Below are 17,112 nucleotides of genomic sequence, written 5' to 3' on the forward strand. Positions count from 1 at the left end.
TGGTGTGTCTTATACTCCGGTGTGTCTTATACTCCGAAAAATACGGTACCTCGCATCCAAAACAGGCCACGTGGAGACTCCTGGGAGGGGCGTGTTGGGTTGGTGCATGGGGCCAGCCAAGTGTGCCATAACGTTAGCTACTGGTTCTCCCGAACCGGGGCGAACATGTAGCAGCCCACCCCTGATTCTGTGTTCTAAGTCAGGGGTCTCCAACTGTGGCAACTTTAAGCCTGGCGGACTTCAACTCCCAGAATTCCGCCAGGCTTAAATCTGCAAAGGTTAGGGACCCCCCCCCCTCTTTTAAGTGGCAGTGGAGAAGATAATATATTCCATCTCTCTAATCTGCTGGGGAGGGCAGAAATGAGCAAACAATGAGACTTTTTTCCTCAATTTACACCCCCCCCCAACCCCCAGGAGCACTCTATAAGCCTCCTAACGGCTATCCATACCTTTTTTTGAAAAAAAAATGGGCCTGTTTTCGCAAAAAAGAGGCCATTTTGGGGAGGTTTGCAGAGTGCAAGAACTTTTTTAAAAAATGTGCCTCTTCAAAACCTTGGTGTGTCTTACACTCCAAAAAATACGGTAGGTAACATCATCACCCCACTGAAACATCAGTGAAATATGGGCAAGAAGGCAGCCAAGCTCAGAGAGCACCAAAGATTGCTGGTTAGCTGCCTGTGGTTAGAGCTTTCGGATAACCAAAAATGTCTGGTATGGCACCGAACCAGTGGTGGGTTTCAAAAAATTTTGGAAGCTCTTTTGTAGGTGTGGCCTGCTTTCCGGGTCCACTGGTGGAACCTCTTCTAACCGGTTCAGTAGATTTGACGAACCGGTTCTACCGAACTGGTGCGAACTTATAGGAACCCACCTCTGCACAGAACAGAATAAGAGAGTTGGAAGGGACCTTGGAGGTCTTCTAGTCCAACCCACAGCTCAGGCAGGAAACCCTACATCACTCCAGACAAGTTGTTGTCCAATCTCTTCTTGAAAACTTCCAGTGTTGGAGCATCTCCAACTCCTGGAGGCAATTTCTGTTCCCACTGATTAATTTTTCTCACTGTCAGGAAATTCCTCCTTAGTTCTAGGTTGCTTCTCTCCTTGATTAGTTTCCACCCATTGCTTCTTGTTCTACCCTCAGGTGCTTTGGAGAGTAACTCTCCATGGAAATGCCTTTTGTCAGACAGCAAAGTTTCTTGGTATGAAACAATGTCTTAGGAGCAATAAAATAGAAAAAAAAATCAAGAAAAAAATTCTACAGTATACAGGTAATTCTCAATTTTAGTGACTGTTCAAAGTTACAAGTTACATTGAAAAAAGTGACTTAGAACTATTTTTCATGCTTATGACCTTGGCAGCCTTCCCATGGTCACGTGATCAAGATTTGGACGCTTGGCCACTACTTCATATTTATGACCGTTGCAGCATCCCGGGGTCATACAATCACTTGTTGTGACTTTCTCACACAAAGGCAAAGATTCATTTACCGTGTTATTAGTTTAACAATGACAATGATTCACTTAACAACAGGGCAAGAAAGGTCCTAAAATGGGCCAAAACTCCCTTAAGAAAAATGTCTCGTTTAGCGACTGAAATTTTGGACTCCATTTTGGTCATAAGTCGAGGACTAGTTGTGTTGATTCTCCTGCAGATGCCTTGCTGGGATGGATGTGATCAGTGAGCTGGCTATTCCTTCCGAATTCTGTGTGTTAATTATTCTAATTTTGCTGACTTTTAAGCTGCAGCTTGTTTAAAATGGGGACACGGTGGCTCAGTGGCTAAGACGCTGAGCTTGTTGATCAGAAAGGTTGGCAGTTCGGCCGTTCGAACCCCTAGCGCCACGTAATGGAGTGAGTTCCCGTTACTTGCCAACCTAGCAGTCCGAAAGCACGTAAAAAATACAAGTAGAAAAATAGGAACCACCTTTGGTGGGAAGGTAACAACGTTCCGCGGCATTTATTCATGCCAGCCACATGACCACAGGGACGTCTTCAGACAGCGCTGGCTCTTCGGCTTTGAAATTGAGATGAGCACCGCCCCCTAGAGTCGGGAACTAGCACATATGTGCGAGGGGAAACTTTACTTTTCACCTCTCCTAGAAGAATGAAATATTTTGAGAAATATTTAAAAAGGCAGAATATTTTTTTTTAATTTTTAAAAAAGATTTTATTGGTAAAAAGAAAATACAACATCCATAACTTGTAAAAAACAATACAACTACATTTTGAGATATTCCCATACTATCAAATCATTATAAACATCAAAGGTTAGGTATCTTATTCCTTCCCTCCCTCTTCTCTTCCCTCATTTCTTCTTTTCCATACCCTTTTCTTCCCTCCCCCCCTTACTTCCTTCTCCCCTGCCTTCCCTCCTTTCTTTTCTCCTTTCCTCCTTTCCTTCCCCCTCCTTTCCCTCCCTTGCTCCCCCCCTCCTTCTCACATACCTTTCCTCCTTCCCTTCCTCTTTCCCTCCTCCTTCCTTTTCTCTTAATCTCCCTCCTTTCCTCCCTCCTTCCTTCCTTCCTTTCAACTCTCCTTCTCTCTTTCTTTCCCTCCCTCTTTCCCTCTTTACTACCCTCTCCTCTTCCCTCCCTCCTTCCTCCCCCAGTTTCTTCTCTTTCTTCTCTCCTTCTTTCTTCCCACCTTCTTTCCCTTCTCTTCTTTCTCTTCCTCTTCTTTATCCTTCCCCCCTTCTTCTGCCAAAAAGGCAGAATATTTTATTTCCCTAAAGGAGAAACATGCTCTTGGAAAGCAGCTCCCACTTTTCTTAATAGCCCCAGCAGGACTGGACCAGCCTATCTACAAGACAAAAGACCTTCAGCTCCAGGGTGGTGGGATTAAGACATGACCCTCCAGGACATAATAGGACCATTTAGCAGAAGACACAGAGCTCATTGCTTTGCACAGTCTCCTAAGGACATTGCAACACCCAGCAAACTTCAACCAAACCTGGGAGCTCAGACAAACATGACCCCATGGGAGTCTGATAGCAGCCAATAGAATACATGTTCTTGCACAGGAACAGGAAGCTGAAGTGCAAAGCCCAAGAGAAGGTTGTAAATACCCCTCACTCCCTGTGTTCAGCTGCACCAGAGAACCATGGGCTCGGTGGTTCTGCTTCATATTGAAAGCATCTTTCCAATCAGCCTCCAAGTTTCCGGGGTCTTCCTCCCAGCTTGGAACTGAACGAGATGGATAGCAATAGCAATAACAATAACAGTAGACTTATATACCGCTTCATAGGGCTTTCAGCCCTCTCTAAGCGGTTTACAGAGTCAGCATATTGCCCCCAACAACAATCCGGGTCCTCATTTTACCCACCTCGGAAGGATGGAAGGCTGAGTCAACCCTGAGCCGGTGAGATTTGAACCGCTGAACTGCTGATCTAGCAGTCAGCCTGCAGTGCTGCATTTAACCACTGCGCCACCTTGGCTCATATATTTCTTCCAACACTTCCATGTTTTTAATATATTTCCAAGCAGCAAAATACCCAAGCTATTTTGTCCTTGGTCTCAGAAATACCAAGCTGTTCTTTTCTCTAGCAATTCTGGGGAATCTGTTTTCTTTCAATAGCACTTTAATTTCGTTCCATTGTCGGAGAAATGACGGTTGGCCAACTGCACGCATTTCTGGAGGGGTTTCTTCAGGGCAGAGAGGAAAAACAGCTTTTGGGAAAGTTCATTGTGTTACTTTTGTTCTGACATAATTGCTTAAGGAATTTGGACCAATCATACCTGCAATATATGGATCCAGCTCAAGAATCCACATTATGGTGTTTGCACAGTGAGTGAGACTTTGGACATCTGCTTCTCAAGTATACAGGGAATCACTTCTGAGATAGTTTCCTTGCAAGGTAGTGGGGGCAATTGGACGGGGAGGCAGAATAAATTAAATTAAGGTATTTATTTAAATTAAAAATAAAAACACCAAGTGTTAGAACAGAAGAACAGAGTTGGAAGGGACCTTGGGGGTCTTCTAGTCCAACCCCCTGCTTAGGCAGGAGACCTTATACCATTTCAGTCAAGTGGTTATCCAATCTCCTCTTAAAAACTTCCAGTGTTTAGAAGTCCTTCCACAGTCCTTGACCTACGACCCCAAGTTGGACCAGAATTCCTGTTGTTAAGTAAGATGTTCGTTAAATGAGATGCATCAGATTGTATCAGATTTTTTTTGCCGTAGTTGTGAAGTGAATCGTGAAGTCGTTAAGCAAATGCACAAGGAGAAATTTCCTGACAGTGAGAACAATTAGTCAGTCGAATGACTTGAGAATAGAATAGAATGAGAATAGAATACCAGAGTTGGAAGGGACCTTGGAGGTCTTCTAGTCCAACCCCCTGCTTAGGCAGGAAACCCTACACCACTTCAGACAAATGGTTATCCAACCTCTTCTTAAAGCAGTGTTGGAGCATTCACAACTTCTGGAGGCAAGTTGTTCCACTGGTTAATTGTTCTGTCAGGAATTTTCTCGGTAATTCTGTTGTATCTTATAATTCAAGATAAATGTATTTATGATTATTATGATCATGATTGATCACATATATCTTTTATGTATGCTGAGAGCTTATGCACCGATGACAAATTCCTTGTGTGTCCAATCACACTTGGCCAATAAAGAATTCTATTCTGTTCTTTTCTATTCTGTTCTGTTCTGTTCGTCTATGCTTTGAGCTCTAAGCACGTAGTGCTTATAAGTGGTATCCTGAATAATGGAAAGCAAGCTTCCTGTAATCTTCTCTACTGTCCTTACCACTCTCTGTATGGACTTTCTATCTGAGGCATGTGCTTTCTCTTATTATTATTTTTTTACTATGCTTTTAGCATAAGCTCTGTTCAGCCCCAATCGTATATGAAAAAGGCCAACCCAAAGATTGGTGATAACCACCCTGCCATGTTGGTTAGAAATTCTTGAAACTTAATTGCCGAAACATCTGGACAGAGCCAGGTTGAAGATACCTGCATTATCACCTTAACATTCCCTTGTAGTGGAGACGCCCTTGAGATCATCCTATGAAACTCACATTAATTATTAGTAGGAACACAGTTACCTGCTGTGTTATCATGCTAAGGGAGAAAATGTTCAATCAGCTCCCTCCAAGCCTACTTTTCCTGGGGCAGAAGGGTGCGGCAAAACTGAAAAACTGATAGAACATCTTAAGGATAGCTATCCAGCACACTTGTTTCGTTTTATGAATGAAAGCTTTTTAAGTACTGCTAAATGATTTATATATATTTTTTGGGACACAGGGAGAAAATGGGGATGAATGCTGACAGGTGATACTTGATCAAAAGCAAACAAAGAAAAAAGAAACTTTGTTCCTTTAACACATGATTTTTGTGTGTGGGAGGGAGGTGTCTTCCACATATTTTTGATTAGGTGTTTGAAGCTGGGTTTTTTTTGTTTTTTTTAAAAAAGGAACAGCCACACACGGCGACATCCTGGCTGCTTCCTTGTAGAGCTGCAAAACAAAATGGTCATTTTCCACATGGCAGGTCTGTGTGAAAACACCTACTTTAGGAAATTAATTTTATAATCACAGGGTGATTGAAAGAGGTCTTTTATGATGTACATATAGCAACACCTGCTTTGGTAACTTTTAATCACAGGAACATCCAGGGGTGGGCTTCTGAGGGTTTACAAGGGTTCAGGCGATCCTCTAGCTAGGATTCTGGCCAGTTTGGCGAACACCCAAATGCCACCCCTGGCTGGCCATGCCCACCCTGCCCCTCCCACCCTGCCCTTCCTAGGAGTCTCCACCCATTCATCATGCCAGATAAGCGCAGGGCCTGCGCGGAGGTTCGGGGAGGACGAAAAATGAGCCTATTGGAGGTTCCAGAAGTCCGGAAACGGGCTGTTTTCAGCCTCAGAAGGGCCTCTGGAGCCCGGGGAAGCAGGTTTTGCCCTCCCGGAGCCTGGGGAGGGTACCCCCCCCACACTGTGGTACAGGAGGCCAACTAGGCCACGCCCATCTAGCCACCAGGCAGCGAACCTGTTGCTGGAACTTTTGAATCCCATCGCTGGGAACATCCCATGTAATTTAGGATGGTGATTGTTAATGTTTTCTTTTCTTTAAAATAAAAAAAAGATATCATGAATCAACGATTTATGGATTTATAGCATGATGTTTTTAACTCCTCATAGCTACAATATGTTCCGTACTTCCGTTCTGACCTATGAAGAGAAAATGCTTTTCTGTGCCTGGCAAAAATGATTTGATAGTGGTTCAGATTTTCTGTGGGAATTCATGCAGCAGTTGGAGAGGAAGATATATTGTTGGGTTTTGATTGATTGATTGATTGATTGACAACTGTTTTGATAGGAACCGTCTGTCTTTTTTCATCCTGATAAATAGAAAAGACCGATTTTAACTCTTCTTTTTATGACCTCATCATGAGTTCCCCCTTGTCATATTCAATATGCCTTCCAATGTTGCCTCTTCCTGATCTTGATATCTCAACGACAAACCAAAGTCTATTTTAAAGTAGGAGCCAGAAAGTGGCTTTCGATTTTCTCAAAACACACAATCTTCCCTTGTTTCTTTTCAGAACCAACAGCCAGCTGCCACTGTCATAAATTCCGTTTAATGTATATGTTACCAGCAACGTGGGAAAATTTGGCATCGTATAGAAAGCCTCGGAAATCAACAGAATGTGTGACATTTTTAGGCAAAATGTCTATATTACTTTAATATGGTATTTACTTTCCCTAGGTATCCTAAATAATACCTTGAGTGCAGAATGACGCAAACTATTTAGGCAAAGGATGAAAAGAGAGTCATGAATCAGAATAGAGCTGGAAGGGACCTTGGAGGTCTTCTAGTCCAGCCTCCTGCTCAAGCAGGAGATCCTATACCATTTCAGACAAGTGACTGCCCAGTCTCTTCTTAAAAACCTCCAGTGATGAAGCCCTCACAACTTCTGAAGGCTGGTGAATTGTCCTCAATGTTAAGAAGTTTCCCTTTAATTCCAGGTTGCTTCTCTCCTTGATTAGTTTCCATCCATTGCTTCTTGTCCTGCCTTCAGATGCTTTGGAAAATAAATTGATGCTGTTCTGTTTGTGGCAGCTCTCAAATACTGGAATACTGCTATCATGTCCCACCCACCTCTAGTCCTTCTTTTCTCTAGACTAACCAAACCAGGGGTGGGTTCCTACCAGTTCTAACCTCTTCTATAGAAGAGGTTCCACAAATCTACAGTGCCATTTAGAACCAGTTCCAGCTCCTTCCCCCTGCCCGTCCGGACATCATCAAGATGAAGAGCGAGAGGAGGAATTCTGGGAGTTGAAGTCCACAAGTCTTAAAGCTGTCAAGTTTGAACACTCCTGGGGTTTTTTTTCTAAAGGGTTAGGGGTGCAAGGCTCTTGTAACTTGACAGCTTTAAGACTTGTGTGCTTCAAATGCCAGAGTTTCTGAGCCAACATTTTGGTTGCTAAGCAAGAGCGTTGTTAAGTGAGTTTCACCACATTTTACAAGTTGGCCACGCCCACCCAGTCACATGGCCGGCAAGCCACTCCCACCCAGTCACATGGCTTGCAAGCCACTCCCACAAAGCAGGCCACACCTACAGAAGAGGGTCTAAAAAAATTTGAAACCCACCACTGAACCAAACCCAAATCCGGCAACCGTTCTTCAAATGTTGTAGTCTCCAGGCCTTTAATGAAAAGGATTACAGTTAGGATTGATAGAAAAGATATACATGAAAATGAAAGAAGAAATCCAAAATAAAGGACAAGACTTTCTTACTGGGGAAAGAGAGAGAGAGAAGAGAGAGAGAGAGAGAGAGAGAGAGAGAGAGAGAGAGAGAGAGAGAGAGAGAGAGAGAGAGAGAGAGAGAGAGAGAGAGAGAGAGAGAGAGACCAATATTGTTGCAATAAGGAAAAATTAGAATGGCGTTTTAGCAGGAGTATTTTATAATTTGCTAGTTCGCCTTTTGGCCTTGTGTAGAATGCCCGATGAAATGTGTGAAATATTACACCTTTCATACTCTGACGTCCCATTTTTAGCTTTCTACAGATTTCCTAGGCATTCTATAAAATGCCTACATTCACACATTGCCGGTAATCTATATAGATCCTTCCTTTCATCAGTCAACTGTAATGAAGAAAGGAAGGACTTATGCACATTAAATAGAAACACACCTCCCTCCGTTCAGAATCTACTCCAAAACCCTTCCAAAATGAACTCACAACACTGTCTAATTTGTGTTTTGTTTGCTCCTGAATCTGCCTAGTAGACTGTTTGAGACCAAAGCCGTGATGTAGGCCTCTGTAGGTATTGGAAGGAAGATGTCTTCTCTTTGGTGAGAATTTTTTTTTGCCTCATCCTGCTCCAGGATTTCAGCACAATGGAACAGCACTGACCCACAATAAGACTAAGATCCCTTTTAAAAGGGAATTGGCACTTGAGAGCACTTTAAGAATTCAAGGAAGAATTTTGATGCTAGCCACCACTGGCTAGGGAATTCTGCTCTTAAAATTGAGAAACACTGTTGTGGTTTACACTCTGAGATAGGGAGATGTTTTTTTCCCCCCCCAGAAGAAGTCTGCCATGCGACTTACTCTTCTTCCAGAGAAAATCCCATTAAAATTACTTGGCTGCCCATGCAAATTAGATCTTGAGTAACAGTAACCCTTTTCCCTTTTGCTTCTAGTCCATAATCTTCATCCGTGATCGAAACGCCCGCGGCCAGGAGGTCTCCGCCTATATTGATTATGCCCATCGTTTGAAGGTGGATGAATTCGATATCTATTTCAGCGGAAAAAAGAAACTCTTCCCCAGGCGCAGCGATCTGAGGTTGGTGAGTCACCTTATGCCCACACTGAAAATCTCAAGCGTTTGTAGACATATATCGGAATCCTTAACTCAAGGGTGCTTTTTCAAAAGGCAATTGGGCTTCCTGGGAGTTTTTTTTTCCTTGAAAAGGTTTCCCTTCTCATCCGAGAAGCTTCTTCCGTTCTGACTGAATGGTGAGGAAATGGAAGGATGTATTTTCTTTGCAGTCATCTGGTCCTTTAGCCCCCTGAAGGTCAGTCGGTAGGCCCCGACCGCACTTATAGAATCAATTCATCCATAATACTGTGTTTCCCCGAAAATAAGATGGGGTCTTATTTTCTTTTGACCCCCGAAATAAGCGCTTGGGCTTATTTTCGGGGAGGTCTTATTTTTGAGGTGCAAGAGGCGGTGAGTGTGGTCACCCCATGGCTGCTGCTATGTTGCAATATTTTCAGGGAGGGCTTATTTTGGGGGGAGGGCTTATTTTAGTGCATGCACTCAAAAGCCTGATTGGGCTTATTATCCGTGGAGATCTTACTTTCGGGGAAACAGAGTAGTAAGAAGATTTAGTACAGGGGTGTCAAACTCGATTTCATTGAGGACCACATCAGGGTTGTGTTTGACCTGGGGGGGCAGGGTCGTGGCTAGGGTGGGTGTGGCCATCTCAATGTCACTCATGTCGGGGGGGGAACCTGTGGTGGACCCAGTGCCAGTGAAAATGGGCTCCCGAGCTCCGTTTTCAGCTGTGACGGCCTCCTGCAACCCTCTGCCAGTGGAAATGGAGCTAGGGCGGTCCCGTGGGGCAGATCTAAGTACCCTTGGGCCAGATCCGGCACACGGGCCTTGACTTTGATACCCCTAATTTAGTATTACTATGTAGTGTGTTAGTAAGAAGATGCTCAATACATGAAAGCATTTTGGAGGAAAATATTATATGTAAGTGTGTGTGTGTGTGTGTATATATATATATATATATATATATATATATATATATATATATATATATATATATATATATATATATATATATATATATATATATATATATATATATATATATATATATATATATATATATATATATATATATGTTTTCTGAGGTTTTCGCGGGTGTTAGTATGTAGGTCTCTAGTTGTTCGGGTTTTCTCCCGCGTAGAATTGGATATGTCTTTGCGACGTTTCGACTCCTGGAAACACCAAACCTGAAGTAGTCAGCAGCAGCCTGAAGATGACGAATGTGACTTCGTCGAAACGTCGCAAAGACATATCCAATTCTACGCGGGAGAAAACCCGAACAACTAGAGACCTACATATATATATATATATATATATATATATATATATATATATATGTGTGTGTGTGTGTGTGTGTGTGTGTGTGTGTGTGTGTGTGTGTGTGTGTGTGTGTGTGTGTGTGTGTGTAGTGTATATGTGTGTGTGTGTGTATATATATATATATATATGTTTTTTTATTTGTGCTGATAAATAAATAAAGGGAGACTAGTATAGATCTATTTCAAGCTATTTAGTTCTCATCAGCTAGCCATACCCTTACTGGGATTTGAACCTGGGCTATATGGCATACTAGGCACACTAGGCAGAGATCTTAGCCATTAGGCCACAGGCTCTTATCCTGTTATCAGCGAAGCCAAGGTGAAAGGTATCTATTAGATTTTTACAACCCCTGGTAAGCCCCAATTATGGGAGGAAGCTAACTGCTTCCATCATCTGTCCTTCGGCTCATCACAAGAGTCCATCACGACAGAAACCCAATATTTTTACTGTTGCCTTTGTTATATTTGTGTTTTTTTATTTGTGCTGATAAATAAATAAAGGGAGACAAGTATAGATCTATTTCAAGCTATTTAGCTCTCATCAGCTAGCCATACCCTTACTGGGATTGGAACCGCCGAACCGCCGACCTTTCTGATCAACAAGTGCAGCGTCTTAGCCACTGAGCCACGGCGTCCCTTTGGACTACCTGTACTGTTGCATTTTTTCACGCCTGCCTTGAGCTGGGAGCAGCTGAACGCCTTGAGCAGCGGCTGAGTATTCTTATCCTCTAAAGTTTTGTCTTAGAAGCCAAAAGTGGGCCACCGGTAGGACAACCTTCTCTGTGTTCTCTCCCTTAATTGCTTCTGTTTGTTGCATCGAGATTAAAGAGGAATCCAGGACACACTTTTAACATCCCTGCAGTGTTCTCCTGCGTTTGGAAAGGGTTCCCTTCCACGTCTCCCTTAGCCAAGGGCTTGCCGAGACTCATTTCTCATTACTGTGTCAGCAGAGCGATTCTCTCTGACATATTCAGGTGAGCAGTAGCGACCAAACTCACATCCACGCTGCCTGATCTCTCGGCAGTGCGGCTGAGCCAGCAAATCTGGAATTCGAAGGAGTTCATTAAAGCCCAACTGGCTTCTTGCTTTGGCTGTTCCAGGGCGCCTCAACTCCCAAATGTGAATTTCAAAAAGCGAAATTCAGCTGGGGTCAGACTGGAATTAAAAAACATGGCAGTATTGTGGCCCACCAGCAGCCAGCGGAGCTGGCAGCAGATTCGGACAGTGAGGAGGTTGGGGAAGAACATGGGCCAGTCCTGGAGTTTGGAGAAGGATCAGACGAGAGCTCTGTGTCGGAGTCAGAGACGGGGCCAGGGCCATCCGACAGTTATCAGCTGCCTTCGGAGTCAGACATCAGTGAGGCAGACAAACAACTGGAGCCTGTTCCCAGTGTGCGCATGCACAGAGTTGCCAGACAAAGAGAACAGCTAACGAACAGGGGTCGACTTGTAAGGCCACAGGTGGACAATGAATGGCCCCTCCCATAGGGAATAAAAGAGGAACGAAAGGGGAGGGGAGTTTGCAGGAGACAATTAGTTCACTTAATTGGTTTGTGACTCCCCGAGACTCCTGGCCAAGTTCTGCAGATGTCAGCCTGGCAGCTCTCCAAGCCAGATAAGGTCTGTGACTGTAAATCCTCCCTTGAAAGACTTTGCTGGATGTGAATGAGCAGAATTCACAGTTAATTAATAAAAGGGTTTTTTGTTGGGACCAGGAGTTTGCTTCATGTTCTTGAGAAGCTTCAGTCAGAACACATGCAAAGCAGGGGATGGGAGTCATGACTTCCGGGGGGGGGGTCATTAGGCAGATCATATTAGTGGTCCACGGGATTTAAAATTATGGATTTAGTGGTCCCCGAGGTCCAAATTGCATCATTTTGCACCTAGCCTTGATGTGACATCGAGGTCTGCTACGGCTCTAAGATATCGGCCTTCTGCAAATTGTCACCCTTCAGATATGTTGGGGATTGTTCTCAAGGCCTCCCAACTCAGCTGGGGAGATTGAAGTCTCTGAAATGAAATGCTGGCCTCAATTATGGTCATAAGTCAAGGACCACCCATACATAGTTCTTTTCAAACGCACAAGCCCATGTGAAACAAAATACAGCGTCATGTTCAAGTTTCAGAGACGTGAAATTAATCCTTGGCCTGCTGGGTAAGTCATGAACATTTTACTTGAATTTAACTTAAGTGAAAAGTTAACGAAATATGTGGGAGTCCCGACTGCTGGCAGGTTGTACATTCTCTGATGAGTTTTAACAGGACAAGCTGAGGTCCTTTTTTCCAGGACTGGAGTTCTGCAGTCACACTAGATCAGGGGTGTCAAACTCGATTTCATTGAGGGCCGCATCAGGGTTGTGTTTGACCTCAGCGGGGGGGGGGGGAGTGGCCGTGGCCAGGATGGGCGTGGCCAACTTGACGTCACTCATGTCGGCGGCAACCTGTGGAGACCCGAGTGCTCTGCCAGCGAAAATGGGCTCTTGAACTCTGTTTTAGGCTGTGACAGCCTCCTGCAGCCCTCTGCCAGCTAAAACGGAGCTCGTGTGCGGCCCTCCCAAGCTCCGTTTTCCCTGGCAGAGGCACTGTGGGCCGGTCCTTCACTGTTTCCAGGACAGCCCCGCGGGCCAGATCTAAGCACCCCACGGGCCGGATCCAGGCCTCAAACCTTGAGTTTGACACCCCTGCACTAGATTGTCTCCAACCTATCATAGAGACCAGTGGTGGGTTTCAAATTTTTTTGGAACCTACTCTGTGGGTGTGGCCTCCTTTGTGGGAGTGGCTTGCCGGCCATGTGACCTGGTGGGAGTGCCTTGCCGGCCATGTGTTTTCTTTCTCTCTCTCTCTCTCTCTCTCTCTCTCTCTCTTTCCTTCAATTTGTCTCTCTTTCCTTCAATTTGTCTCTCTGTCCCTTTTTTCTTTTTTTCTTTCATCTCTCTCTCACTCTTTTTCTTTCTTTTTTATTGATTTATTTCTTCCTTTCTTTCTCTCTCTGTCTGTCTGTCTGTCTGTCTGTCTGTGTGTGTGTGTGGCAGTGGTGGGTTTCAAAAAAATTTGGATCCTCTTCTGTAGGTGTGGCCTGCTTTCCGGGTCCACTGGTGGAACCTCTTCTAACCGGTTCGGTAGATTTGACGAACCGGTTCTACCGAATAGGTGCGAACTGGTAGGAACCCACCTCTGATAGAGACGTAATTATCTGAAGGATTATCTAATAATACGTTCCAGGAGCAGATGATAAGGAATTAACCTCTGTGAACTCAACTAGATGAAACTTTATCAACCGCAATAGGATGAAACTCTTCTGCTTAACACCTGTCAACCTGTCTCTCGAGCAGCAGACAGGGTATAAATATAATCTAATTTATCTCCTCCGTGCCGTAGCCATGATTTCTTCATACTGGGAGAGGCTCGCACCAGTTAAAAATACGACGTGAGATGGATTAGGCCAAATGTACAATCTACTTCCCCATGCTATCTTAGGCTGGAGTTTTGTAGAGAAGGAAGGCCTTTCCCAGTGCTTTGTGGAAAGACAGTTTAGTCTAGTGCAGGGATGTCAAATTGGATTTTTTTGAGGGATGGACGCAGAGGTGGGTTCCTACCAGTTCGCACCTATTCGGTCGAACCGGTTCATCAAATCTACCGAACCGGTTAGAAGAGGTTCCACCAGTGGAACCCGGAAAGCAGGCCACACCTACAGAAGAGGTTCCAAATTTTTTTGAAACCCACCCCTGGTCCTTGGATATGATTATCCTACACTATCATGCTCATATTTATAAAACTCAGTGCCTCTGTGAAAGGTAAGGATGACTACTGCGTTTGTGGTGCAATCAGAACATTGCGTGTGTTGAAGTTGTTTTAAGGCAAACCAAAGATGCCTTTTAAAAAACAAGTTGACATCCTATTCTTATGCATGCCAGTGCTGTGTGTGAGGTACTTTAAGGTGGTTCTGACAAGTGTCGTCGGCATCTTCATATCCAGTCACATGGGCGGCAAGCCACTCCCATCCGGTCACATGGGCGGCAAGCCACTCCCACAAAGGAGGCCACACCCACAGAGTAAGTTCAAACAATTTTTGAAACCCACCACTAGGTGGACGGATGCGCCCTGCAGGAACCTGCCAGCCAAAACAGGGCACAGGGGTGTTTGCATGCACTTGCACCTCGTTTTTGCCCCCCATGGCATCCTGCAACATTATGCCGGCCCAAAACTGTCTGTGTGGCACATTTCTGGCACATTTTTCAGCCAGTTTTTGGCTCATTTTCTGACCCATTTTTGGCAGAGTGCTGCAGGAGGCCATAGTGGGTGAAAACGAGGCATGGGGGAGGCAAACGTGGCCCGATTTAGCCTCTAGAGACACCGGTGGACCTGTTGGAAGAAATGTCCTCCCGGGTTCAGTTCCAAGTGGGGGGAAAAGACACTGGAAACATGGAGGCTCCTTGGAAAGATGGTTTTAATGGTGGACAGGACCACATGGCTTGAGCTCCTGAACCGAAAACGAGGATCACATGCTTCCAGATGTTGGGTGAAAAAGAAAAAAAAGAGAAAAGAAGGGGCTTGCTGGGTTTTTATACTCTGTTTGGCCCCACCTCTCTGCTTCCTGTTCCTGTGTAAGAAATGCATTCTGATTGGTTGTCAGACTCCCATGGGGCCAGGCAGGGGCAACTGTCTAGGCTGCGTTTTGAGTCCAAGTTTGGTTGAATTCCCACATGCCATGTGGTGAGTTGGGTAAAGGGCTAATCCTATCATGCCTTAATCCCATCACCCAGGAGCTGAAGGGGGAACTCTTTGTTATGTAGAATAGACTGGCTCGGGCATTTTAATGGCCCATTAAGGAAAGTGGAGGCTACTAAGAGTGAGTCTGTTTCCTGCCTAAAAACATGTTTCTCCATTTCTGACCCAGGGAAATATAACATTCTGCCTTTTACAATATTTCCCAGGATACTTCATTTTTCTAAGAGAGGGGTGGGTGCTAACTTCCTACAGACCAGTCCTTTGATATTTCCAGGCCAGCCCTGGCGGGCGAATTTAAGCACTCTGTTGGCCGGATTCGGCCCGTGGGTCCTGATCTAGTGGTTAAGGCACCAGACTAGAAAGCAAAAAAAAAAAGGGGGGAGTTCACCTTAGACCTGAAAAATTACAGGAAACAAAATTCCATCATTCCTCAGCACTATCCATACTAAAGGAAACTCAGATTCCAGCCACATCTGGACAGCCACATGTTCCCTGCAGAGCAGCAAACTATTTGTAACAGACCTGTAAAAGGATCAGCCCTTCCTTCTTGTCCTCAAGTTTCCCATATAGTTAATTAAAAAAAAACTTTCCAAAGTTGTCAAAAGACATTAAACTACCCGTTATAATGTCATCCAGTTAAATTTTCCCTCCTGGAAAAAGAAAAGAGAGAGAGAGTGAGTGAGAGAGAGGGGGGGGGAGAGAGAGAGAGAGAGAGAGAGAGAGAGAGAGAGAGAGAGAGAGAGAGAGGGAGAGAGATTTGGACAATTAACAATTTAATGCATGGGTCATATTTTAAACCCCTCCGGGTGTTCTTTGAAGAGTTTGCAGTTGACGTATAAGGCTTCCCTTTCCATTTTATTGCCCTCTTTTATCAAGGGAACATTATTTATGTGTTAGGATACTCATTTGGTTCTGGTTGTTAAAAGAAAGGAATGTGTTAGCAAAAGAAAAAAAAGATTGCAGTGAAACATGGAGTCTGGATCATAATTTTAGTCATTTTTTCCTCTGCTGGTATTTATAATCTAATGGGGTACAGGTGTAATTCAGGTTTCTTTTTCCCCAAAGAGAATTTGATGTTTGCTTTGGAATCCCTTTCACTTTTTCCTCATCCCCCCGCCACCCTGCTCCAACCAAAAATCGCGGCTGAAAAGAATAGAGGATCATACCATAAACAGCGAAATCACCTGCCTAGTCATTAATTTTTGAGTGCTCTGGAATAAGTAATGGATTCTTAAATCCAGGTCGTCTTGGTGTCTCTTGATTTTTGGGATCCAATCCAATCCAGGTTTATGAGATCATTTCAATATAAGTATTTCACCATCACCATTTGGAATGTCAAGTGTGGAACCCAGGCAGTTCAAATGAATATAAGGATTGGTTGCAAATGTAAGGTCTCTAAAACAGAGGTATCGGGGCTGTGGTTGACCTCGGGAGGATGGCCGGGCATGGCCAACTGGGTCGATGTGGTCAACTGGGTGGGCATGGCCAGCTTGACGTCACTCCCCAAACTGCTGCTATGTGTTGTGGCTCGCCAGGGGCCAGCAGATCTGGCAACAGATTCAGACAGTGAGGAGGTTGGGGAGGAACCTGAGCCAGTCCTGGAATCTGAGGAAGGCTCTGATGAGGGCTCTGTGTCGGAGGCAGAGATGGGGCCAGGGCCGTCTGACAGTTATCAGCTGCCTTCAGAGTCAGATTTCAGTGAGACAGACAAACAGCTGGAGCCTGTTCCCAGCATGCGCATGCGCAGAGTTGCCGCTATTTAGTTTAGTTATTTAGTTATTTAGTTAGTTGTTATTTAGTTATTTAGTTATTTAGTTATTTAGTTATTTAGTTAGTTATTTAGTTAGTTATTTAGTTATTTATTTAGTTATTTAGTTATTTAGTTATTTAGTTATTTAGTTATTTAGTTATTTAGTTATTTAGTTATTTAGTTATTTAGTTATTTAGTTATTTAGTTATTTAGTTATTTAGTTATTTAGTTATTTAGTTATTTAGTTATTTAGTTATTTAGTTATTTAGTTATTTAGTTATTTAGTTATTTAGTTATTTAGTTATTTAGTTTAGTTATTTGGTTATTTGGCTATTTGGCTATTTGGCTATTTAGCTATTTAGCTATTTAGTTATTTAGTTATGTTATTTAGTTATGATATTTAGTTATTTAGCTATTTAGCTGTTTAGCTGTTTAGTTATTTAGCTATTTAGTTTAGTTATTTAGTTATTTAGTTATTTAGTTATTTAGTTATTTAGTTATTTAGTTATTTAGTTATTTAGTTATTTAGTTATTTAG

At 43.7% G+C, this 17,112-nt stretch overlaps 1 protein-coding gene across 1 annotated transcript in view; it reads left to right on the forward strand.

The window, feature by feature from the left end:
- Positions 1 to 17,112, forward strand: part of CFAP299 (cilia and flagella associated protein 299) — a 242,550-nt gene that overhangs the window by 172,222 nt on the left and 53,216 nt on the right. Inside the window, exon 4 of the mRNA XM_087723764.1 lies at positions 8,643 to 8,785. Coding sequence (XP_087579890.1) covers positions 8,643 to 8,785 — 143 coding nt within the window. The remainder of the gene's footprint in view (positions 1 to 8,642; positions 8,786 to 17,112) is intronic.

Source organism: Thamnophis sirtalis, unplaced genomic scaffold, assembly GCF_051295495.1.
Source record: "Thamnophis sirtalis isolate CommonGarterSnake01/CBP01778 unplaced genomic scaffold, rThaSir2_p1.2 scaffold_10, whole genome shotgun sequence".
Classification (NCBI taxonomy): Eukaryota; Metazoa; Chordata; class Lepidosauria; order Squamata; family Natricidae; genus Thamnophis; species Thamnophis sirtalis.